The sequence below is a fragment of the Garra rufa genome, chromosome 13, assembly GCF_049309525.1.
Source record: "Garra rufa chromosome 13, GarRuf1.0, whole genome shotgun sequence".
In the NCBI taxonomy this organism is placed as follows: domain Eukaryota; kingdom Metazoa; phylum Chordata; class Actinopteri; order Cypriniformes; family Cyprinidae; genus Garra; species Garra rufa.
The window spans coordinates 28,112,446-28,138,533 of NC_133373.1; the positions used below are offsets into that span (position 1 = coordinate 28,112,446).

General features: G+C 39.3%; 1 protein-coding gene across 1 annotated transcript in view; it reads right to left on the bottom strand.

Moving 5' to 3' along the window:
* Positions 1–24,439, bottom strand: part of usta (uronyl 2-sulfotransferase a) — an 85,421-nt gene extending 60,982 nt beyond the window's left edge. Inside the window, exon 1 of the mRNA XM_073816559.1 lies at positions 24,000–24,439. Within this exon, the coding sequence (XP_073672660.1) occupies positions 24,000–24,225 (226 nt within the window). The 5' untranslated portion in view covers positions 24,226–24,439. The remainder of the gene's footprint in view (positions 1–23,999) is intronic.
* Positions 24,440–26,088: the final 1,649 nt, after the last annotated feature.

Sequence of the window (26,088 nt, forward strand, 5' to 3'; positions counted from 1 at the left end):
TTTTCATATTGTATTTCCAGTGTATATTCCTGTTTACTATTTCGTTCATTCACCTTAACAAAAGTTCAGCACAGCATCTTAAATGAGCTGCTTAAAAGCTTCAAACTTCCCAGGTCAGATGAATTTGAGATGAAGAAGCTAACAGTGGTGATAATCTCTCCAGAGATCTGAGATCTGAGGGTCAGAATGAATTGGATCACAGCCGCTCCACTCCCTGCCTCCTGTACCTTTCTGGCTGAAGTTCATCCTCTGTCCAAAATCTCTTTTTCTTGGAACAGAAAGCTACTTTTTTCCTGACGCCAAATTCATTTTGGACCAAAGCACAGAGGATGTTCAAGTCCAGCCGCTGTATACAACAGGACTGTACTGGACCTGAAAGCAGGATTACAACTTAATGAGCAGGTTTATATAGGCCCTGAGTACACTGGCAGACTGTCAAATATGACTTACTCTCATTTAGCATTGAACTCAGCATACCTCTGGATTGTTACCAGAACTTATGGATGTAGTCAATGATGAAAGAAAAGTTAAAACTTAAAAACCTTTATTTGATCCAATTTCTTCCCCCTCCAAATCATACCTCTATCTGAGGTGTGGCCGCCACATATAAAACCAATGACCAACTGCGTAAGAAAACAACTGAATCAATGAAGGCTAAAGAATATTTTACAAATTATGCAGTTACGACAAATTCACAATTTTTGGGTCCAATTCAGCTCCAATTCCTTGTTGTTGTACTATTTGCACTACTGTTTCTTACACATATACGCTGATTTACACATGAAGGATCGTGATTACACGTCCAGATGAAACTAAAGCTGTTGCTTCCAGAGGGAAACAAACAAGTATGAAGAAAACACAATAAAATAAAGCTATATTTGAAAAGCCAAAAACAGTGCAGACCGGCCCACATTCTTTGCTACTTGACTTGGCGCACCGTCGGATATGGAGTCATAAACAAGGGCTTATCTTACTTGGCGTTTTTACAGCCCAAATAAAAAAAAACAAAAAACAAAGCCCTGATAAGTCCAAACAGCCTACGGTCCTGGAGATGAAACTGGCTGTGGGTGGTTTGGGATTGGGGACCCCTCTTTTATCTCTAACCACTGTGTTTGGGAGGACAGAGTAATGCTTAATTGTTAAGTTATTAAGGCCCGTAAAAGAGTCTTTATGGAGATGTTGTCAAAACTATTTATGGAGGGGGAGCGTAACTACATTGAAGTCACAGCTCATATACGCCTGGTGATAGACAATAACTTTTACATTTAAACTGTAGCACAGCGCTGAACCAAAACCCAATGGCACACCACCAGAGCATCAACACGGGTCATTAAAAATCATTTGAAAGGTGGAGAAAGACACAGAGAGAGAAAGTAAAGTGTATGACTTGGATCAAGCAGAAGAAAACAGTGGAAAACGTAGACACATGTTTGGAAGAGAACGTATAAACACCAAAGAAACAAAAATGTTCTCATCATGGCACAATTTCCTTGCGCCTGGAAATATCTGTCACCCACTCCTGCAGGCATTTCATTTATTTTAACGCTAATACTGTCTGATTTGCCTAATTCCTATGTTCATTAATCACATTCGTGTTCTTGTACATTCATGCCAGGAGTCCAAGAGTAATTTTTTTTTTTCACTCACTAATCACTACAAGTCTCACGATTACACATAGACAATACACACAGCCTCTTATGACTATACAACGAAATTGAATGACAGCAAGTAGAAAAGCCCCCAGAAAGGACAAAAACCACAAAAGTATCATAAAAGAGGTTAATAATACTTATTTGCTGTATTCAAAGTCTTTTTAAGTCTAGAAAACTAATACTGTTCATACACAGATCTGATGTATAGTAAATGATGACAGAATGTTAAATTTATGATGAAGTGTTTCTTAAAGCTTGGCATAATTGCTATGAGAGGAAATTAATAGAGCTGTTCAGTCACTTACAACGTCAATTTGTTAGGATGTTAATTCATCATGGAGTTCCTCCAGAACTTCTAATGGGTTTTTAGAAAAGCAGTTTTCAATTCAGAGAAAAAAAAGGGTCTGTGGTCTGTGTACATTGAAGATCCTAACTGATCTCATGATGAAAACGTACCTGTGGAAACTTTTTCACACAGTTATTATGACAGCTCCATAGGTTTTGCTTTCTGAATTGGACTTGAGATCCATGGGTACGAATCGCATGAAAAACGTGACTCACAATGATCCTGAAAATACAGTAATCGAGATGAAACGATCATTGCGCCCAATTCCGCCCCCTTTCCAGTGGTGCACTTTTGCTCCGCCATAAAAGCCTAATTTCACATGCAAATCAGCAAAATCATGTAACATGACTTTCATAAAACAGGACGTGCTTGATTTATTAATGTTTCTTTGATGTTGTGTTTTTAAAAGCGAGAAAGAGAACTTGCGCTGTTCTGTGTATGCGCTCAGAGACGGAGCAGAACACGGACATGTAAAGTTATCTTTTAACTCAAGGTGCGCACCAAAACGGTCAAATACACGCAAAAATACTTCAAAATGAGGCGCTTGGTGATTATTCATGTGAACCCTTGTCAGTTATGTCTTAAATGATCATAAACAGTTGAGAATGAAAATATAGTGTAACAGTATATTGGATCCGTGTGGCTCTTAAAGCAGCAACAGATAATATTCCTTCTGCCGTCTCTGTGCTTAATATTAATAAAACGTAAAAATACAAAGAGAAAAATCACTCACTGCTCTTGAATGAAGGACTTTTGTAGTTTTAATAAGAAACAAAGCATGTTTAATCCTTTCAGTGAAGACGCTGTTTTATTTTACATTCAAATAATTACATTCAATTTCTGTGGTAGGCTGGTAGACTTGCATAACAGTATTCAGATTTTTTTTTTCCAAAAAAGTTCTCTGTTTTTTTATTTGTATATTTTTTCTGTTGTATTGCCATCTTTAAATTAATCACTATTATAAAGTTTTTTACCCAGTCATAATCGTTTTAAATAATCGTGATTCAAATATTGACCAAAATATTCGTGATTATGATTTTTGCCATAATCAAGCACCCCTATTAAAACGGCATGCTTGCAATTGCATTTTTACATCACAAAACAAAAATTAACACTATTTTAGCACCACTCAGTAGACATTTCACATCAAATTTGTCACGAAATGTACATGGCATCCCACAGGTATGTTTTTGTCATGAGATCAGATCATATACCACAAGGATCTAAGTTTATGTGCTTGATGAATCAGACAACCACTGTAGCTTTGTGTAATTTGATAGCGACTTAGACTTTTAAAACAACACAGTGGCTTTAAAATTCATGTTTGAGGTAGCCTGTGACTATGCAGTTTGTAACCCGTTTTGTAGAAGAGAAGCAAGTCTCTTTAAGAAATGTTTACCACATGGGGGAAAAAAATTGAAATTGCTATTTTGAGATTTCCTTTGGAACTAAATTTCGAATGGAACAGGTTTTAGGATTACAAACTGAACAGCTCTACTGCATGACTTATGTGCAGTGACATGAAAAAATTAGGTAAGCAGTGATGCTTCAAAGTGCATTAGAATGTTCAGTGATTTCAGATTCATTAAATGAGGAACACAGAGGATTCAGATGTGAAAGACATTCACACAGAATTTAAACTGACAGACCAACATTTACTCACTACTAGCACATAAAAAGCCATGCAGTGCAGGCTTGTGCAACTTGAGCTTGTAAATGTGTGAAGAAAGCAAGATTATCCTTGATAAGATGTGTTTTATAATCTGCATCTGCTGTGATAAATGTTTTACGCAATCAATATTAGTCAATATCAGAGTAATGTGCAAAAATTTACAGCAGTGCTGTCTATCCCTGAGAACAGAAATGCTATTTGTACATTAGCTGGTAACATAAATCAACATTTCTGAAATTCAGAACACAGGAATTAGCAAAGCAAAGCTGTACATAAAATACTGCAATCCACACAACTTAATGAGAGACATATCAGAGTTCAAATTAGGACAAATTGTTGGTGCGTGTTTCGCTGTTGCATCTGTGACCAGGATAGCAAGTCTCTGTGGTGTATTGAGAGCCACAGTATCCAAAGTCATGTCAACATACCACCACAAAATACGCACCACATCCAACAAGTGTAGCTGTTGACGCAAGAGGAAGCTGTCTGAAAGGGACGTACTAACCCAGACTTTATCCAAAAAACATAAAACCACAGCTGCCCAAGAACTAAACATGCACCTTGACTCTCCAGTTTCCACCAAAATTGTTCATCGGGAGCTACACAGGGTCAATATTCATGGTCGGTCTACTATAGCCAAATCTTCAGTACTTATGCCAAAGCCAAATGTTGTTTCAGTGATGCCAGCAGCGCAAAATCTGGGACAATATGACACATGTGCTGCTCTCTGATGAGTTCACCTTTTCTTTCCCACATCCAGGAGAGTTACTGTATGGAGAAGGCAACTGGGACAGCTGTATGAGTAAACCACAGGGTGGATCAGTGATGGTTTGGGCTGCAATATCATGCCATTTCCTATTGTGCTAGATGTCCAACCCCTGTATATGAACAATGTTACTGGTGCTGTCCTGTACAAGCTGCTGGAAATAGCCACTGATGAAACCCAAGGACTTTCACAGACATGTTGTTAAAGGTAATAACAGATGCCAAGGTTTAAAAGACCAACAAGCATGAGTTGCTTATTTTTAATAAATCAATAAGTTTTATCCAGCGAGGATGCATTAAATTGTTTAAACAAATATATCAAACAGTATGAGATTTCTATTTCAAATAAAAGCTTTTTTAACTTTCATCAAAGAATCCTGAAAAAAATGTATCAGTTTCCGCAAAAATATTAATAAACTGCTAAGCACCAAATCAGTATATCCAGCTTTGCCATCACAGGAATAAATTACATTTTAAATTATCATTTTTAATTTTGTAAGAAAAATTCAGAATATTAATTTGTTTTACTGCATTATTTATCAAATAAATACAGCCTTGGTGAGCTAAGAGACTTCTTTCAAAAACATTCAAAAACAAGTCTTACCAACCCCTAACTTTGGAATGGCACAGAATCAACAAGGTGAACATGTGGCATACAGGAAGTGACAGCAATGATGAACCAAATACACTGGCACTGTGGAAAAACAGAAAAATGGAAAACAACCAAGTTGCCAGTGACATATCTTGGCCTACATAAACCATGAAAGCGGCGTGCACACACGACACAGACACGTACACATTGCCCAAGAAGCGCATAGTGGTTGCACACAACGGGTCGGGCATGGCTTCCCTATCTGCCCAGCATATATTTAAGGTTACTATTTTAGAGCGGGTACTTCTGTTCTTTCACAAGCAGTAAATTAGTAAAACAGAGCTGGCTTGCAAACTATAAAGCAGGGCAGACAGCTGTTCCAAACAAGATATAGTGATCTGCCAGAGCACTTCATTTTCATAACCATTTTACTGAGCAATTAGACGTATCTGAAGCTGGCTAACATAAAACACCTTTGCCTGGCTCCCTTAAATAGCATTAATAAAGAAAGACAGGCTCAAATGGAAACACTTGTTGGAAGGCAGCTTGTGGATTATGTTCTCAGGATGAAGCTGGAAAGATCTGAGGATGACATAACTTGTGGAATGTTCTCCATCTTGTGGTAGAAGAGATTCAGGATTGCATCAGTGAGGAGGAGATCAACAACTCAAGTCCAAACTGTAAAATTTGGTCCTTAAAATATGCCCTTCAAAGAAAAAAACATCACTGAAGAGAAAACGGTTGACAAGAAACAGATGGCATACAACACAAAAAGGATCATAGGTTCTTGGGGGCCAGGAATGACAAGGGACATAAGGAATGAATTTCCACTCCAAACAAGCAAGTTTTTTAGGAATGCTCTTCGATTGCTGTGTTAATGTCACTGGTAAATGTGCCCCACCCAGAGTACCACTGACTGAGCCACCCACATGTTTGTGACCATGCCAGCTGTGCCCTCATCAACCTTTTCCAAGAAAAACAGTTTTGCAAAAGGCACAAGCTTCTTAGATTAAAACACAGTGGCAGGCTACCTTCAAATTTGATGCATTATTATCATTAATGCAACTTCCCCAACATCTGTTTCCAGTGAGAGAATCACAGTATGAAATGTGTTTTTACAGATTTGCGAGATGTTCTTCTCAGAGAAGGAGTCTGTGCAGATGTGAAATACCACACCTAGCATATCCCCCTCACCCAAAAGATCCTCACTGACAGACCACTGCCAAAATATGTGACTGTCCTCTCCGAACTCAACACAGCAACGGTAGAAGCACTTGAGCTGAGCTCCAAAAGACATACCAAAGAAAACTGTACACTGCTTCTTCTGTTTCATATGTCATCAATGAGTCACTGTGATACACACTTCATCACATTTTCCAAATTTGACTTAAAATCACTAATGGCTAGAATTGATGTTCAAAGTGGAGTTTTGCCACTGAATAGTAAAGAGTTTCCAATACTCAGAAATTAGGGTGTAGCCACTTTCATTTGAAACAATTCTGTTTTTGACTTGGAGAATAAATCTTAATGACTTTGGGGTTTTTATTAATCATTAGATGCTGTAATTGAACAAATTTTGTAATTTTGTAGGCTGGGAAAGTGGATAAATGGTGCAAACCACAACTGCAAACAAAAAGTATTGTCTACATTATGTAGACAGTTGCGGTTTGTAACATTTACCCTCTTTCTCAAACTGTGAAATTACAAAATTAAAACTAAAAGGTATTAGGCCCTGTCCCAAATGGCACACTTCATGTGCACTTTCGGTCTTACAGACTTACAACGGCTTACAAGTCCACAAGACCGCAGGGTGTCCCATTCATCATTTTAGTGTTTGAAAGGGTGCTTGCGAGCACCCCCCTTTGCGCCCGATATGCGCCCTCGATACGCACTTCTGCCGAGCCAGCACCGGGGTGAGCTTCACAGCAGACTTCTACCAGACAGTCATAGAAGCATTACGTCATGAAAGTGGGAACTCAGAGGAAGACCATGAGGGTTTAGGGTGCCATTTGGGACAGGGCCTTAGACTAAGATTAAGTTAAAGGAGTTCTTCTTTTTGTTTTTAAAAGGGACAGACACACATATTTCAGCTGATACATGCAGGATTTGCATAACATTTCCATGCTGTCCAACTCAGACTCAACCCAGATTGGAAAAAAGTGCTTGTGGCAACCTTTCAGCAAAATGACATTACATTGCCTCTGGCAAGTTTCACGGCATTTTCAAACTGAAATGTCCAATGACCAGCACTAAAAGTGCTTTCTGTTTGAAACGGATGGGTGTGAACATATCGCACCACTTCAGAAATTAAATGTCCAGTGGTGCTAAAAGGTATTGCTCTATTGTGTTTGAAAATAACATATCACTACTAGGGTAAGGGCTGAGACAATAAATCGACGCATCGAGATTTTCTTAATGCATCGCAATTCTCTCTGGAATCGATTCTGATCTTATTTTTTAACATTTTTTAATCTCGTGCTTTTATGAGACGAGATTAGTAAACACAGCCTACTGTGAACACCCTTGTAATTGGCTATTTAAAAAAGCTTGTAACTATTTCAAAATTTATAAAATTATTATTTTAGGTTTTTTAAGTGTGTGAAAGAAATTAGAATCAAGCAGAGTACGGCTCTTTCTAAAGCATGCAGTGCCATCTGCTGTTAAAAACTAAGCTCTGAATCACTTTGAGAGAGAATCACGATGCATTCGGAAAATCTCAGAATCGATGCAGAATAACTTCTCGATTCACGATGCATTGATTTATTTTTCCAGCCCTATAACTGAAAGCGTTAACAAAAGAATAGCTTGATAAAAACGTATTTGCAATGTCATTTAAGCTTGATTCTACAAGTCTTTTGCATCTACAATCTCTTTTATAATGTCTAATGTTTCACCTGACTCATACCCGAGCATTCACATCACAAGTGCAATGCTGTACCAGGTGGACTATCAAGCAAGTTTACTACTTTAGAAAAGCCGTAAATATGGAGCTGGTTATGTAATGCAAATCTGAAAATGTATTACCTTACAAATCATTAACTATGGTACAAATATTTTTGAGGTCATAACAGTAACGTGCAAGTAGTTCAGTTGTTGTTATTTGGTGTTTTATTAATCATTAGGTGCAGTAATTAAACTAATTTTGTAATTTTGTAGTCTGGAAAAGTGGATAAATGGTGCAAACCACAACTGCAAACAAAAAGCATTGTCTACTTTATGTTTGCAGCAGTAATTTGTAACATTTATCCTCTTTTTTAAACTGTGAAATGACTAAATTAGTTCACTAACTAAATGGTATTAGACTAAGAATAAGTTAACAGAGATGTTCTTCTTTTTTGTTTTGAAAAGAGACAGACACACATACTTCAGCTGATACATGCAGAATCTGCATAACATTTCCATTCTGTCCAACTTAGACTCAAGCCAGATTGGAAAAAAGTGCTTGTGGCAACATTTCTGCAAAATTACATTGCCTCTGGCAAGTTTCACAACATTTTCAAAGTAAATGTTCAGTGATCAGTAATAATAGCACATTCAGTTTGAAACGGATGGGTGTGAATACATAATCCACCACTCCAGAAATTAAATGTCTAATGGTGCTAAAGAAGTATTGCTCTATCATGTTTGAAAATAACATATCACCTACTAGTCTTTTATAATGTCTAATGTTTTACCTGACTCGTACCAGAGCATTCACATCGCAAGTGCAATGCTGTACCAGGTGGGCTATCAAGCAAGTTTACTACATCAGAAAAGCCATAAATATGGAGCTGGTTATGTAATGCAAATCTGAAAATGTATTACCTTACAAAGCATGCCCTATGGTACAAGTGTTTTGAGGTCATATGAGTAATGTGTGTGAAAACAACACAAAAATAAGTCTATTTCTAATGTAATCGTAATTTGTTTAAATTGAGAAGTTGATACTGTCAGTGATTCGAGACGCTCATATTGCAACACTTGACTTTACGTTTGGCTTTGTTCAGAACCAAATGCACTAAACAAGCCTATGTGAATTAGGGTTGGGTCGATAGACGATGCCATCGATCCATGCTGAGCCGGCATCGCGATCCATCGCCCCGCCCCCGCCGCAGCAGTAACCCGCTCGCGAAAAACACACACTTAAATCACACTATACAGCCAAATGAAATGCATGCTTTCAATTTCCGCATCTTTACTTACTTTACTATTATTATTATTATTATTATTATTATTATGAGGAAATAATAAGGAAGTTGGTAGCGATCACAATACAAATTACAGTGAACTCCAAACGAATTACACGAACTATGTTCGTTTACATTAATAAATGAGGCGGAAAAAGTGATTGGCAGGTGGTAATTTGTGTGTAACTTATCTTTATTTATTTATGGTTTGGTTTAGGGCTGCAACTAACGATTATTCGTAATAAAGAAAAGAAAATCTGAAGAAAAACACAAGCATAAAATACAGTGTTTCTTCTATTTATTCTGCCGTGGCTGTGTTTAGTGTCCCGCAGCAGCAGCATCAGCAGCAGCGAGCGCAAGTGCCTCCAGCAGAGTTCCGCGTTCAAATGCACGCAGTAGTGTTAAGCTGGTCGCAAAGCCCCGTGAATGAATGAGTTTTGTTTTTGATTTGAATTATTTCGTTTCATAGTAGCCTAGTTAAGTAATAGTTTAAAGTAAATTTTACTCTTACCTTTATGAGCAAAAATTAAGTTTCACATGGCGCTGGCATCTCCATGTCGTGCAAATGCGCTTCTCCAAAAAGCTCTCCGCAAAATGATTAGATATGCGCCTATTAGCCTAGTATATAGGATTTATCTAGGTTAAACGAATAAACTAATATTGTGATATGCTTTAAGGTTTTTCTTATATCTATGGATTTTAAATTGTGATGACTTGAGAAGGCTATAAATTGACCATTAACCGCTTGGTCGTTACTTTAAAAAACAAAAACTTGAATTTTACAAACAAAACGTGTTCCAAATATATTTCTAAATTAACTTTATAAACTAAAGAAACGAAAATAAATGTCATTACTTCGCTATTAAAAACAGCAGCTGTGCAATGTGGAAGAGAAAGAAAGTCAGGTTCCAGTCGGACTCGGGCCAGTAATTCCGATGAGCTGTCGAGGTTGTTAGGAATTTTTTGCAACGAATGTCTGTTTAATAGCATATTTAACACTTATTTAGGCTACTTTCTTATTTAAATGTATTCATTATTTGATTTATTTTAGCGTTTTGTAGGCTGCTTGTTCACTGACCGAATTGCTAAAATAAACTCGCACGTTTGTTAATAATGTTTGAGCCTCATTTATTTTGATATATATAAAAACACCGCGCCACCTGCGGTAGTTGGTCCATTACCACCGCGGTGGTAAAAATCTGGTATTTTAAATCTAAATTTAACATTCAAGGACAGATGTTTCAGCACAATGAATGTTTTTGCGCTGAGGATTAATTGTCTCCCCGTCTGTGTTCCGGATGTTTGACGCTCATTCAGTAAACTTAACACAGACTGTCATAATGAACTTTTATGCATAAATGGAAATGGATTTTATCGATTAGCTGTTGCAGCCCTAGTTTGGTTATGGGTAAAACAAAGACCATGTGGGTCAGGTAGTGGAAATGGTAGGCTTCGTTATGAATTAATTATTTAACAACAGCTATCACCCCCCCCCCAACCCCCCGCCTATGACGACGATGCCATCGTCCATCGCGATGTTTCCCATTAGACATCGTACGATGCCGAATTGGTCGACATCGCCCAACCCTAATGTGAATGTAGCTTTCACATAGAATTTTACACATAAAAGAATATATAAAGAAAAAGAAAGAAGCCAGTGTATGTGAAACAGAGAGAAAATGATGGAGCTCCAATCCTACAAAGGTTATTTGTCCAAGTCAAACATTCAGGAAACCACTTCGGCAAGCAAGCCTCCCTCTGTCTATGCACATATTTCACTGAAAGTTCAAATGTCAAATCATAGATCCACATTGTCTGCCATCCAGTCCTTTCAGAGTCTATAAACCTCTTTCTGTTTTTCCACTCTCATAGGATACTATTCAGTAATGTGGGATTTTAATACTCTATAAACAAGTCGGCAATCTGACAAACGTACGCCCACCAACAACTTACAGTGTTTACATTAAATGCCCAGCAAAATGTGACTGACAGCTCAGCGCACTCATTTCCTGCTGCAAAAGCTCCCACCTGCGCCCCTCTGGAGGAGTTGGCCTGTGAGTTTAAGAGAGTCACCATGTAAATCTGTCAGCCGGGGGAGAGTGAGACGAATAAATGAAATAAAAATTAGAATCAATCCCTCGTTTCTTTAGCTGGCAGCTGAAAGTAGGCTGTATAAGAGTGCAAAAACAGGACCTGCCAAAAATCACACATACATGAGTGAAGCTCGGCAGAGACTGACATCTAAATGGGGATTACACGCTTGTTTGTGCGACTGCTTTTATATAACACTGCTCACACTTCTTATGATTGTGATTATGAACGGCAAAGACTGTGAAGCAAAGCTGTTTTTGTGTGAGATTAATGTTTGCAGAGTTTACGCCAGTGCACAGAGCAGCTGAACTCTCAGTCTCTTAGTACATGTTTAATAGTTCCAATGTGACTGTCATATGCATCTGGCTAAACTCTAGCATGCTGCTCCTATAGCTTTGTCTCATTTAGTTTTTTTTTCCTCTAAATGGGTCCAGAAAGTCAGTCAAGGCATACTCACTCATTGTCATACTCACAAACAAACAGCAGAAATACCAGCTAATGAAAGTGGAAACATTCGGAAAGAGAGACATCCAATTGAATTTTAAAGTTAAAGGTCGAGAGACGGACTCTTGCTCAAGGTAACAATTAAATTCAACATTAAATTGTTCCCATTTGCTTTAATGCAAATAATTCCAATTGAGGAAAAAAGTGTGACTTTATAATCTTTAATTAACTCTTTCCTTGCCAAACACAGAATTTTTCCGTTTCCATGTTTTCACTGTTATGCATTCGGGTGCTATTACGCATCTCCTGAATGAGTCCAGAATCTCCTGATTAAAAACACAGGCGATGAAGATGCAGAAACAAACAATCTTATATGTAAGCAGATGCATATGAAAAATAACGTGATCATCGACAATAAACAGCATAGAAATGAAAACTGCCTAATGTTACCAAGTGAAATCTGTGGACTGTGAAGCTTTGGGGGTACTGATGGAAGTAATCTACAGCATCTATGCTTTGATCATCATACTGAATATGATTCTGATTTTTGTAGGATTTTGCTCAAAATGTTGCTTGTTTTTATGAAACTTACCTACATTTAAGTGTTGATAAAGAAAGAATGCTTGAAGGTAGAATATAACTGAAAAAAAAAGTTTAAAAGTAGAGGCTCTGTTCTTTATTTTGATGCATTGCATGTTCAGATATTCATACAACAAAATATTCTGGGGCCTTAAAATTTTAGTGAAAAATATAGCTGCAATTACCAGGGTTCAAGCGCTTTAAAAAAAGACATTACATAGTATTTAGCAAGCCTGTAAACAACTAAATTAATGATTTCAAAAATCATTTTTGGCAAATACAGTTAATTTGCTATAAAAATATGATGTTTTTTAACATTTATGACTGTTATAGCGGCGGCTGTGGTCTCATCTCCCTAGAACTTTGCATGCTTGTTTAGAATCACCTTGGTTTTATGAAGTTTTGAGTTTTCTTTTAGGCTTTGTATGCTTTTGGGTATATTTGGACAGGCCCCTTTTCTAAATGACCCTGTTATAGCTTCCCAAAGGGTATTTCAACATTTTTTTTTTTTTTGATAATTATTGACCTAGAGAGTCCAGAGAATTGTACTGCAGTGTTTTTTTCCAGATTGAAAAACCTATGAAAAGTTCGCAAAAGTAGGTTTTTCACATCTTCTTAACCATTTAACTAACGATTTGATTGACAGCAGTTATTCTAGAGGCAAAGTTGGTCTACTGTATGATATGAATATTGTGTGTATGTGTGAAAAGCCCAAGTGTGCCGCACGAGTCCCGAAAAGTGAAGCCAAAACATTTTGATCGCCCCCCGGTGGCCGGCTGCAGTATAGGTCATAAACCTCTCCCTCTCCATGTAATCTAATGGGATGTGAGCCAAACTAAATAAGCCAATTACACTTCAAATATTTTTTTCCAAAGATGGTTTCCATCGTGTGAGGTAGTTCTTATAATGCTGATTCATGTTCAGGTGTTCGTTTTTCTAACAAGTTTGGTTTTAGGTAGTTATTTGATGCTATAAAAACGGGGTGTGGAGTCCATCTTTTTTTACAGTCTATGGAAAATCCGCACAACGGGATATCGCGCCCCATTGGCCAATTTCTTTCAAATTTCTCACAGACCTTTAGGGCCATGAATCAAACAGGCACACAAGAGTTTCGTTCCGATTGGCCTCTGATAACCTTGTCTAATTGATGCTCAAATTTCACTGGCCTATAAGGGCTATGTTTTTTGAGATACACAAATGTCCTTATAGACACTTGTGGCACTTTGGACCAAGATTGTGTATATGATTTTCACGTCTATAGAACAAACGGTTGAGTAGTTATGGCTGTTTTTATATTTTTTCCCTCTTATATTGCCACCAAGTGGACTTGCTCAAAAATGTAAAAAAAAAAAAAAACAAGATATGAGCCAAGGGATCCAGAGACATAAGACACTTGAGCCTGCGATGAATGGTTAAGGAGTTATTAGCGTACTTTTGACTGCTATAGCGCCCCCGTCAGGCGGATGGGGGTGAGCCTTGGTGACGTTGTAGATGGTGGGAGTACTACCATTCCTCAAAGTTTCAAGTCTTTACGACTTACGGTTTGGCAACTTCTTTCAAAAATGCTGGCAGGGAAAGAGTTAAAAAAAATCCTGATTGTGGTTACTTTGACCATACAAGATATTAGAAGACATGTTTGTTAACCAATTTTTTTTTTATTTTTTTTTATTTGCATTGAATCTGTCATATTTTTGGTATTTATGGCTACTTTTCATAGTCCAGTCAACTCCCATGAGTCCACTCCATATTTTCATGAATATCTTGTTTTAGTCTATTTTTTGTACATTAAATTTTTTCCCTGTTTATTCATTTATTTAAATTTTACATTTTAATGAAAATAATAAATGATTAGCTTTTTATAAACTCACAAACCCCCTGCAGTTCCCTCTCGGACCCCCAGGGGTTTGCAAACCTCAGTTTGGGAAACCCTGGAATAACAACAGAAAGGAATTGGAAACTGTTGAGAAAAGACAGAGGGAATGGAACTGGGTCATGACGCAGGCCAGATTCAAATCCACATCACCCATATGAGCTCATTGTTAGACCACGGCTCTGACAGACAGAAGCACTTTGATGAATCTCCTTTGAGTTTCTCCCACCTTAAAGGTCATAGCAGTGCAAAGCTATATTGTTCAGAAGTGAAGATCTTTACGAGCAGGGCGGCTTATAAACTTAAGTGAAGTAGTGACCTACAATTAAAAAAATGAATTTCATGATTTCTTGAAGAGCGTTTATTTGTGCGTCTGCGGTGGACTTCCAACATTCCACTCTAATCCATATTAACCAGAGATAATTCAATAAGCAGCTAGTTTGTTCAATCATAAAAACCTCTCAGTAGTATTTTGGTGTGCATGTGTGTGATTTTATAGTCCTGAAGGTCTGAAAGTCAAGGCAACATAACATATTATGATTAATGCCACAAACACACCCAGTGATTCTGTGACCCTCTATTAGTCACACAAAATTGCCTGATCTGCCCAATCTGTCATAAACACTCCTCAGACAAAAACACAAACACGTGCCACTCACATCCGCCTTTTACAAGCATCACAGCAAAGGTCATCCCCTTTTTCAGTTTGCCAAATGATTCCATTGATTCTACTCAATACACACCAAGGCTGCATTTATTTGGTTAGATAAACAGTACAAACAGTAATATTGTGAAATAAGATTACAAATTATTTTCTATTTTAGTATCATTTAAAATGCAATTACTCCAGACTTCAGTGTCACATGATCCTTTAGAAATCATTCTAATATGCCGTTTTGCTGCTCACAGCAAAGACACATTTGTGAATCCTTGCGGAATAAAAGCATTCATTTCTTGAAAGAAAAAACAGTAATGTAGTGCATAAACACATGCACAAACACAACACTTCAACTTCTGAAAACCACAGATCATTAACAACTGAAACTACAAAGTGAAAACTAGTTGAAAGGTAAAGGTGTACCACTGGAGTGGAAAGACTGATTGCCATTTTGAACTTCCTCACACTAGCTGAGCTACATAACAGCGTCGCACTTGAGCACCGTCCAAGAGAGTGACTTAACACACGCGTGTTGGGTTAGTGTACACACACCGACTCACAACGCAGCCAAAAGTAACACCTGCTCTTAAAGTAAACAGGACAGATGCTCATCCTCCTGCTTCAAAAGAGAGAGGGAGAGACTCAGTGACCCTCACTAATACACTGCATACCAGTGCTCTCTCTCTGGTCTGGAGTTTTTAAGTCCTGATAATGTCCTAACATTTCATTAACACTTTCTAACCACCATCACTCAACAATACTGTCAAACAAATTACAAACACAACAAAATACAATTACAAGTTTTGGGTCAGTACATTATTTTTTAAAGGGGTCATCGGGTGCAAAACTAACTTTTACGTGTTGTTTGAACATTAATGTGTGTTTGTAGTTTGTGTACACAACCAACCTACAATGATAAAAATCCACCCAGTGGTATTTTTTTAATCTTTAATAGTAATATCCCCTTTTAAAATCAGCTCATTCTTAGCTTCTTGTCATTGTGACGAAACACATTTGATTGACATTAGCGTCTTACCTTAGACCCCCCCCACCGAGCTGAAACAGTCCGAATGCAATTGCCATTGTGTCAACTCAGGTGCAGAGGAAGACTCTAATTGAGCGATTGAGGTGTTCTGTTGTTGGATGTAAAAATGAACATAGCAGTAGTCATTTACTCCCGACATCTGAGCCACTGAAGACGCAGAGGTTTAACGTTACTTTCATTTTTAAATGGAAAGCGCCGATCCCGATCTACATATCTATCTCGTGTCTATCTTCGTGTGAATCATTCGTGATGCAGCTTCACCCACAGCAGAAGTGAGTATAAGGGTTTTTTATGCATCTTTGCAAATGGCCTTTCTTAATAATGTGCTTGTTGGCAAGTTTCACCGATAAACGCGGCTAAATGCAGCTAAACTAATGCAGCTAAAGTAAACATAATCCCAGAGAGGGGCGGGGCGAGCAGAGCTCAGTGGCATTTAAAGGGGCCATGTCTTAAAATGAGCTGAAATTTTGCAGAGCTGATTTTGACAAGGTAAAAGGGTGTTTACACTACTATTGAGAATTTTTAACCAAAGTATATTAGAGACTTTTTATTAAGACCCTAAAGAATCATATCAACTTGTGGAAAATGGGCATCTGATGACCCCTTTACGAAATTAAACATTTTATTCAGCAGAGATGCATTAAAATGATCAAAAGTGAAAGTAAAGACACAAATAATATTTCAAATAAATGCACAATTTAAGCTTTTTCATCACAGGAATGAATTACATTTTACATATAAAAGTGAAAAAATGTATTGTACAATATTCCACAATATTACTGTTTCTACTAGGGATGGGACGATACACCTACCTCCCGATTCAATACTATGCCGATACGATATGCATTGTTTTTTTGTTTTGTTTTTTTAAATTAAAAGTATTGCGATTCTATATTGCTATTAGGGCTAGGACGATACGCTAGTCTGCCAATTCAAATGTTCAACAAAATGAGTAGAAAAAATACTTTCTGAAATAAAATAAAGTGCTATGTTACTTTACAAACCGTTTTAGTCATGTTTAGTCATGTTTTCCCAGCAAAACAAATTTTTACATTGTTTACCGCAAAGCATATTTGTCACAAGGAGGGTCAGAGACGTGCGGATCCATTCGCAGCATTTATTAGAGACAAAACAAACACACAGGGGCAGGCAGAAATCGTAGTCAAAAAAACCATGCAGAAAGGTCGGGGCTGGCAGCGAGAATCAAACACGGGAGGGAGTCCAGGAATCAAACACACGGGAAAACAAACACGGGAAGAAACGCTCAGAATTACGACCATGAGGAACGATAAGACTTCGCAAAGTGGCTGTGTGTGTGAGAAGCATATAAGCTGTCCGTGTGATGAGCTGCAGGTGTGTGTGTGTGAATGAGCTGCAGGTGTGAGCAGTGATCAGTGCAGTGAGAACAGGGAGCAGGTGAATGCAGTGATTAGTGCAGTGGCTTGTGGGGAATGAAGTCCATGATGTGTAGTGCAAGAGTTAATGACAGGACGACTCAATTGGTGACAGAGCCCCCCCCCCCAAGGAGCGGCTTCCAGACGCTCTAACCACCTAATGAAACCGGAGGGTGGTGGAGCGGAGGCGGAACAGGGGGAGGGATGGAGGGCCAGGTCCATGTGGGGGTAATGGAGCTATGGACTGAGGCGGAGCCGACGGAGAGGACACAGAGGATCCGGAGGACCAAGGCGGAACCCAAGGCTCTGGCGATCAAGGCGGAGATGGAGGTCCGGAGGTACGCGGCGGAGCCGGAGCGACAGAGGACCGAGGCTGTGCCCACGGGAGGGAGGAGGTCCACAGAGCCGGTAGGACGGAGTGACGAGGCGCAGCCGGAGGAGTAGAGTCCAGAGGCGAAGGTGGGGCGACGACTGACCAGGGCGGAGCCGGAGGGACGATGGAGCCTGGTGGAGCTGGTGGACCGACGGCCGACAGCGGAGACGAGGGAGCAGAGAGCCGGGGTGGAGCCGCAGTGTCGGAGGGCCGAGGCGGAGTCCAGGACTCTGAGGCTGGAGGCGATGGTGAGGGATCCTCTAGCCAGGGCACCGATGGAGACTGGCAGTCCCACGGCAAGTCCTCTCCACCACAGGTGGGTTGAGGGTGAGCAGAGGGACTGTCAGGAGACAGAGGTGGTGGGACTGGAGCAGTAGGGAGGGTGGGTGGGAAACTCAACAGTCCATAAATGGCCTCCGTGGCCTGAACCGGGCAGACAGGAATCTCAGGACGACTGGACGGAACCAGCGGAGGCTCTGGAAGGCTGGGCTGAACCAGCGGAGGCTCTGGAAGGCTGGGCTGAACCAGCGGAGGCTCTGGAAGGCTGGGCGGAACCAGCGGAGGCTCTGGAAGGCTGGGCGGAACCAGCGGAGGCTCTGGAAGGCTGGCCGGAACCAGCAGAGGCTCTGGAAGGCTGGCCGGAACCAGCGGAGGCTCTGGAAGGCTGGCCCGAACCAGCGGAGGCTCTGGAAGGCCGGGTGGGACCAGCGGAGGGTCTGGAAGGGCAGCCATCTTGAGCAATGGCTCTGGAAGGGTGACCATCTTGAGAGCAGACTCTGGAAGGGCAGCCATTTTGCGAACAGACTCTAGAAGGGAGGCCATCTTGTGAACTGACTCAAGAAGGGAGGCCATCTTGTGAACAGGCTCTGGACTAGCAGACATCTTGTGCGGTGGCTCAGGGCTAGCAGACATCTTGTGCTGTGGCTCAGGGCTAGCAGACATCTTGTGCTGTGGCTCTAGTTTGGTGCAATTGTCCTCAGTGATATCCACAGTGAAAGAAGAACTGCTCAAAATGAGTGCATAGTCCATAAAGTCCTCTAAACTACAATTGAACCTCCCCTCAGGGAACCATGATTTAATGGAATCATTCAGTCCAAAACGGAATAACTCCTTAAGCATAACTTCATCATAAAACGGTACTTCCTTGGACAACTCACAAAACTGGTGAACATATTCATCAATGGGTAGATATCCCTGTCGCAGATTAAGTAGCTGGTTGACTGGGTCCATGTTTGCGCTGGTGGTGGGATAAGGCTGCTGGATCCTGGTGCGGCGAAGTCTTCTGTCACAAGGAGGGTCAGAGACGTGCGGATCCATTCGCAGCATTTATTAGAGACAAAACAAACACACAGGGGCAGGCAGAAATCGTAGTCAAAAAAAAACATGCAGAAAGGTCGGGGCTGGCAGCGAGAATCAAACACGGGAGGGAGTCCAGGAATCAAACACACGGGAAAACAAACACGAGAAGAAACGCTCAGAATTACGACCATGAGGAACGATAAGAGTGGTGCGAGGGGTGGTGGCTTCCTCAGTGGCATCTTCCTCCTCCGCCTACGCGGCACTTATGGGGGATGAAACGGCCCGGCATCCTGGCCCGTCAGCCGTAACGTCTGTGCGGTCCTCATCCGGCGGCTCAGGTTCCCTCTACGCACCCTTCCAGGACTCACGTGGACACCAGCGTGCATGCACGGGGGAAAGACCGGTCTCTTGAGGAGAGGCGCGCTCGGCATTTAAACAGCGGCGGTGATGAGGCTTCATTCCATTCAGGTGCTCCTCATCACACGCCGCCAGCCCCATATGTTTCCGCGCCACTCCTCTCCCATACACACCCACTCCCGTCGGGAGCCTGGAGAAGGGTGGCGAATAAGGGACGGGGGTGGTGATGATAATTAGGGGGGAGGCAGCCGACTCGTCACAAACAGAAATGGCAGCGCTTATAAGTTGAACAACGCAGTGGTCGCGTCAGTGACTGCTCACAAAAATTAGTCCCACCGGCAGAAAAAGTAGTCACAAAACATCTGGAGCCCTGAGAGAGCACATGGGAGCAGAAGCGGTAACTTCTCCCCACCACCTTTTAGGAAAAGTAAAATAATTAAATATAAATCGATTCTGAGCTAAACCAATTGATTTTTAAATCGTTTCAAAATAAATCGTGATAGTTAAGGGAATCGATTTTTTCTAACACCCCTAGTTTTTACTGTAATTTGGAACAAATAAATGCAGACTTGGTAAGCAGAAGAGACATGTAAACAAACTGCGTCCACACTGCCAACAAACCAAACCAAAGGCAAACATTTCTGATAAAAAAACACAGACATACGGGAAAGTTGATCATGAAATTAGATGCACCACACATTTAATAATGCACTAAACAATGAAACTGTGTCTTACGAAGGGAACACTAATAAGGGCTGTGCCAGCATGAGTCTTTCACCACAGTATGAGGGTCAGTGAGTGATCTGACTGGAGTCTGTGTCTCCATCACTAAACACAAGCTCATTATCACTGTTTTTGGCACAATTAGTCTTATTCTTCATTCTTTCTTAATGACTTGTTCAAGCAATATTACGTCTTTATCCACTATTATTGCATTATTGCATTTTAATTTATTATAACAGTTTTTAATTTGTTATTACTTGATTATTTGCACTATTTATCAGTTATTTGTTTGCAATTTCCCATTCTATGCAGCTGCAAATGCTTTGGCAATACCACTATGGAGTTTTTCATGCTAATGAAGCAAACTGAAAATGAAGATTGAAGAGAGAGAGTGTGTTTCTGTGGGCAAAACAAATATTGCCCTGTGTACCTCCAGCGGAGAATAGCAGACTGCAGAGTTTTTCTTTTCCTGGCTTTATGAGTGCAGCACATCCCTGGCTGTCTATAGCTCATTTGTTCAATCATTTCCCACAATACATTCAGAATACGCTACATCTACTCTGCAGGTTTTCCATGCATATATGTGCAACATGTCAATAGTTTCATTTTCTGCAATGGCAGTGAGGAAGACAGCTGTTGTCCCCCATTCAAGACTGTAGATGTTTTCCAGATTGCAGTTTAAAATGTGTCTTAAGTAGCACAAGTATATTTGTAGCGATGGCCAACAATACATTGTATGGCTCAAAATTATCGATTTTTTCTTTTATGGCAAAAATCATTAGGATATTAAGTAAAGATCATGTTCCATGAAGACATTTTGTAAATTTTGTACCGTAAACATATCAAAGCTTAATTTTTGATATGTATAGTAATATGCATTGCTAAGAACTTCATCTGGACAACTTTAAATGTGATTTTCTCAATATTTAGATTTTTCTGCACCCTCAGATTCCAGATTTTCAAATAGTTGTATTTTGACCAAATATTGTCCTATCCAAACTTTCAGCTTTCAGATGATGTGTAAATCTCAATTTCAAAAAAATTTACCCTTATGACTGGTTTTGTGGTCCAGGTTCACAAATATGCTGAAATAAGGAATTCAGATCTCTCTACATGCACATGTGGTCATAACATTACAAAGCTTCAGCTGTGGACAAGACTGGCTCTATGTACTGTGTTTTGGGGGAGTTTAGGTGCTGACTGGCAACTGAGGGTGCTCCTGGTGAAGGTGTTGATGGTAAAGGGTGAGGCTTGAGCAGATGACAGATGAAATTGGTTGAGAACCCACTTAACAGCCACTTGGAAAAAGCTGAAGTGTACCTCAAAAATGCATCGCTGTGTTTTCTTAAAGGAAAAGTTCACCTTGAAAACATAGGCATCATTTACTGACTCTCTTGCTGTTACAACACTGTATGATTTTCTTTTCATCCGTGGCACAAAAGGGAGATGTTAGACAGGAATAACATGAAGGGGAGTAAATGATGACAATGTACAGTTTTGGTTGAACTTCCCGTAAGATGTATTTCAGGTTCACTGCTCAGACAATAACTGACTGGTTTCCATCTTTCTATCTACTAAAACTTAACCCTGTAAAGCTTGAAATACTAGTCAGAACTTTTTTTTAGTGGAACGGTTTATTGAAATATAAAAGAATATCTAAATTGCATATGTGTTTTGTTTTATATCATACTTGATGCATCAGACTTTTATGAACCATATATGTGACCCTGGACCACAAAATCAGTGTTAAGTAGCACAGATATTTGTATCTGTCACGGTAAAAGATGGAGGTCTGGGTCCAAATGCAGGGGAAGATGATATTTAATAAAAATAATAACAAAACCAACAAAAGGCCAACACGGCACAACACAACTTGAATATAATACAAAATAAACAGAACTGAAACACGGTCAAGAACAGGATCCGGGAACACAGACAGACTTGAAGACACACGAAGACAGTACAGGAGACAATGCAGCCAGGATGAGTAGTGGGAAATGAGTGTTCTTATAGACCAGATAATTGTGGACAGATGTGAGTGTAATCAGTGCTAATGACTAGACAGGAGTGTACAATTTAGGGAAGTGCAGTGCAGGGAAGGGAAAACAGCGACCTCAGGTGGCTGAGGGAAGCCCCACAGCCCAGATCATGACAGTAGCATTAGGCAAAAATTATCAATTTTTCTTTTATGCCAAAATCATTAGGATATTAAGTAAAGATCATGTTCAATGAAGATATTTTGCAAATTTCCTACTGTAAATATATCAAAACTTAATTTTTTGATTAGTAATATGCATTGCTAGGAACTTAATTTGGACAACTTTAATGGTGATTTTCTCAATATTTGTATTTTTTTGCACCCTTAGATTCCAGATTTTCAAATAGTTGAAATTCTGCCAAATATTGGCCTATCCTAACAAAGCATACATCAACGGAAAGCTTATTTATGTATAAATCTCAATTTCAAAAAAGGTCCCAGGGTCACATATACTATGAAATAGTGAGATTACAGAGATAATACTTGAGGAGGACAAAAATAGATCAGTTTTAGTCAAAAGCCCAAAGGGAGTAAAAATATGCAAAACTTAGGAGGAAATTGTTATTTAAGTCTATGAGACATTTATAAGAGTATAGCAGACTATTTACATTAAAATGCATATTAATATCACATTATAAAGTTTTTTTCTCCTCAGCAAGGTTTTGATCATTTTGTTACAAAGGCCTTAGAAATTAGTGTACCAAATATGATACGGTAGCCTTTATAGTGCTAATATCCTGACAGATTATAGACAAATTGCCAGTAAGTAGATGGCTGGCCCATGTGCACATTACATCATTAAGATGTAATGACAAAGCACTGACCCCTTTCACAAACAAACTCTAGCACAATGAAAGCATGTACTGCTCGTGGTAATGTTATTTTCAATTTCATACCAACGCAAAGACACAGACTGCTTTTTATGACAATACACGCTGACCCGTGTGTTCTGCATCTCTCTCTAGATCTCACAGCCCTCTGCACATTTACTTTGACAGCTCAACATAAATAAACTCAAGTGCAGAAATAGTTGCACTATTTACACCAGTGATTTATTATTTTGTTCCAATGGAACATTGGTATTAAACTGCCTATTGTAAACACTTCAGCGATAATTAAACATAATTTTAAACACAATACTTAAACATGTCATCATAATTGTCTCTGGTATGGTCTACAAATGGGCTATATTACCAAAACATAAATCAGAGCGTAAGCTTATCAAAACATTTCTTTGTTCCAAGATGCTGCATTATAATGCACAAACACAAACTGTGCATAAAGATAGAAATAACGCACAAGTTGATGCTTGTTGCATTAAGATAAACGAAACATGAATAGTAGGTTTACTTTGACAAAATAATCATGATCTGCAGTTTGCATCAGAGAGCAAGAGAAGTGGTGCCTTGTGTTTAAAGGCAACAGACATATGTGCATAAAGAGTGGGTAAGAAAAATAAGCAGTTCTTCAAACCATATTATTAGAAGTTAAAGGTATTGTTGTCATGTTCTTCAAATGACAGTAACCCAGTCCCCATTCACTTTCATTTGTTGGGAAAAAGATGCAGTAAAGCGAATGCCTAACATACTACAGTTCACACAAGTTTGTAACAGGTTTGTGAGGGTGAGTATAAAATGACTTTTATTTTTGGGTAAACTGTCGCTTTAAACGAACTTTACAAATGTAAATATCCCCCAAAAGCCTCACAACCCAAACCCACAACCTCAGACCCGTTTTCGTTTGCGTAAAGGTGAGGACGCAAAAAAGCAAACCTGTCCAAACACGCCTAAACAAGAAAACGCGCAGAAACCTCATGAAATCCAACATCTGCCTCTCACAACGGAAATGTTGGACACTTTGATGCCGTGACGAGACAGCAGTCGGTACAAGTCTTCAAACACTGGGGAAAGCGAGAGGAAGGAGAGTGAAGCTTACCGAGATACTGCCTGATCTCCAGCAGAACTTTAGGGGGTCCTCCGTTCAGCTGGTAAAACAGTGAGCCGAGACAGAAGAGCAGCAGTGTGGCCATGCAGAAACCATAATCGCGCAGGGAGAAGCGAAGCCCGAGAACCGATAACCAGAATCCCTTCCTGCTGTTCCGATCTGTGCTGTGACTGGCGCTGTGATTGTTTAGACGGGGACTGCTGCTGTAATTCTTCATCGTCTCCTCACATGGAAGCGCCGAGAATGGTCGTCACCCATCCGCCTCTTTAGATAAAAACTTTTCAGTCAACATTTAAAGAAAAACTAAAGTCACTTCACAGACCGATGCACGCAAACACACGCGTTCGGATGTTCGCCACCCGCTCGGTCGTGTTTTCTCGTCTGCTCTGGCTGAGCTATTTTTGCGAATGAAGTTGGGAATCCATCCTCTGCTTTTTGGGGTTAGTGTCGGTGTCAGATTACTGAATGTGGAGGAAAAAGTTCAACCGGAGGATGGACTCACACTCATGCGGTGCCGTGTGCCGCTCAGCACCACCAGGCGGAAGACGCGTGAAAGTCAGTGCAGCAGAAGAAAAACTAATAAAACACACATTCAGCTACTAAACCACTAATTATTTTAAACTAATGCAAAGTAGTTAATAAAAATAACAATAATAATAAAATACATCTTTAATAAAAATATCAACAAGATCTATCTATCCAGTTTAAGTCAAAAGTTTACATACACATTGCAGAATTTGCAAAATGTTCATTATTTTAACAAAATAAGTGGATCATACAGATCGAAATTTATTTTTTATTTAGTACAAATCTGGATAAGTTATTTCACATAAAAGACATTTACATATATAGTCCACAAAAGAAAAAAATAGTTGAATTTATAAAAATTACCCCATTCAAAAGTTTACATACACTTGATTCTTAATACTGTGTTGTTACCTGAATGATCCACAGTTGTGTTTTTTTGTTTAGTGATCGTTATTCATTAGTCCCTTGTTTGTCCTGAACAATTAAACTGCCTGCTGTTCTTCAAAAAAAATACTTTTCAGCATTTTGTGTATTTGAACCCTTTCCAACAACGAGTACATAATTTTAGATCCATCTTTTCACACTGAGGTCAACTGAAAGACTCATGTGCAACTATTACAGAAGGTTAAAATGCTCACTGATGCTCCGCAAGGAAAAACAATGCATTGAAAGCCAGGGGTGTAAACTTTTGAACAGAATGAAGATGTGTATATTTTTCTTGTTTTGCTTATATACCTTTTTTTTAATTTAATACTTACATGTTTCCCAGAAGATAAAATAAGTTAAATTTACACTTGAATCTTTGAACCTTCTGTTATAGTTGCATATGAGTCCCTCAGTTTTCCTCAGTGTGAAAAGATGGATCTTATAATCATACGGTCATTGTTGGAAAGGGTTCAAATACCACAGAATTTGTGGGACCTAAAGGGTTTTTCTGAAGAACAGCGGGCAGTTTAACCGTTCAGGACAATGGACAAGTCCCGGGACTTATGAACAACTATGATTAAACCAAAAAAAAAAAAAAACACAGCTGTGGCTCATTTAGGGAACAACACAGTATTAAGAATCAAGTGTATGTAAACTTTTGAACAGGGTCATTTTTAAAAATTAAACTATTATTTTTGTGGACTATATGTAATTTTTGTGTGTGTGTGTGTGTGTGTGTGTGTGTGTGTGTGTGTGTGTGTGTGTGTGTGTGTGTGTGTGTATGTGTGTGTGTGAAATATCTTATTCAGGTCAGTACTAAATAAAAAAACATGCATTTTGTACGATCCCTCTTATTTTGCTAAAATAATTAACATTTTGCAGATTCTCCAAGGTGTATGTAAACTTTTGACTTCAACTGTATTTATCAGCTGTTTATTAAGTTTAATACAGCTTTTGAAGCAGGGCAATAAGGACATCAGCAAAAATGTTATTAAACATATTCAGCCAAGAGTCAAGTTCATGACTGAGCAGTTTTTGACCATTTGAACTAGCAAAACTAAATTTGGACTCTTTCAGGCCATGTAAGTGAGTAAGTGTTAGAATGATAAAATCAGTCTACCGCACA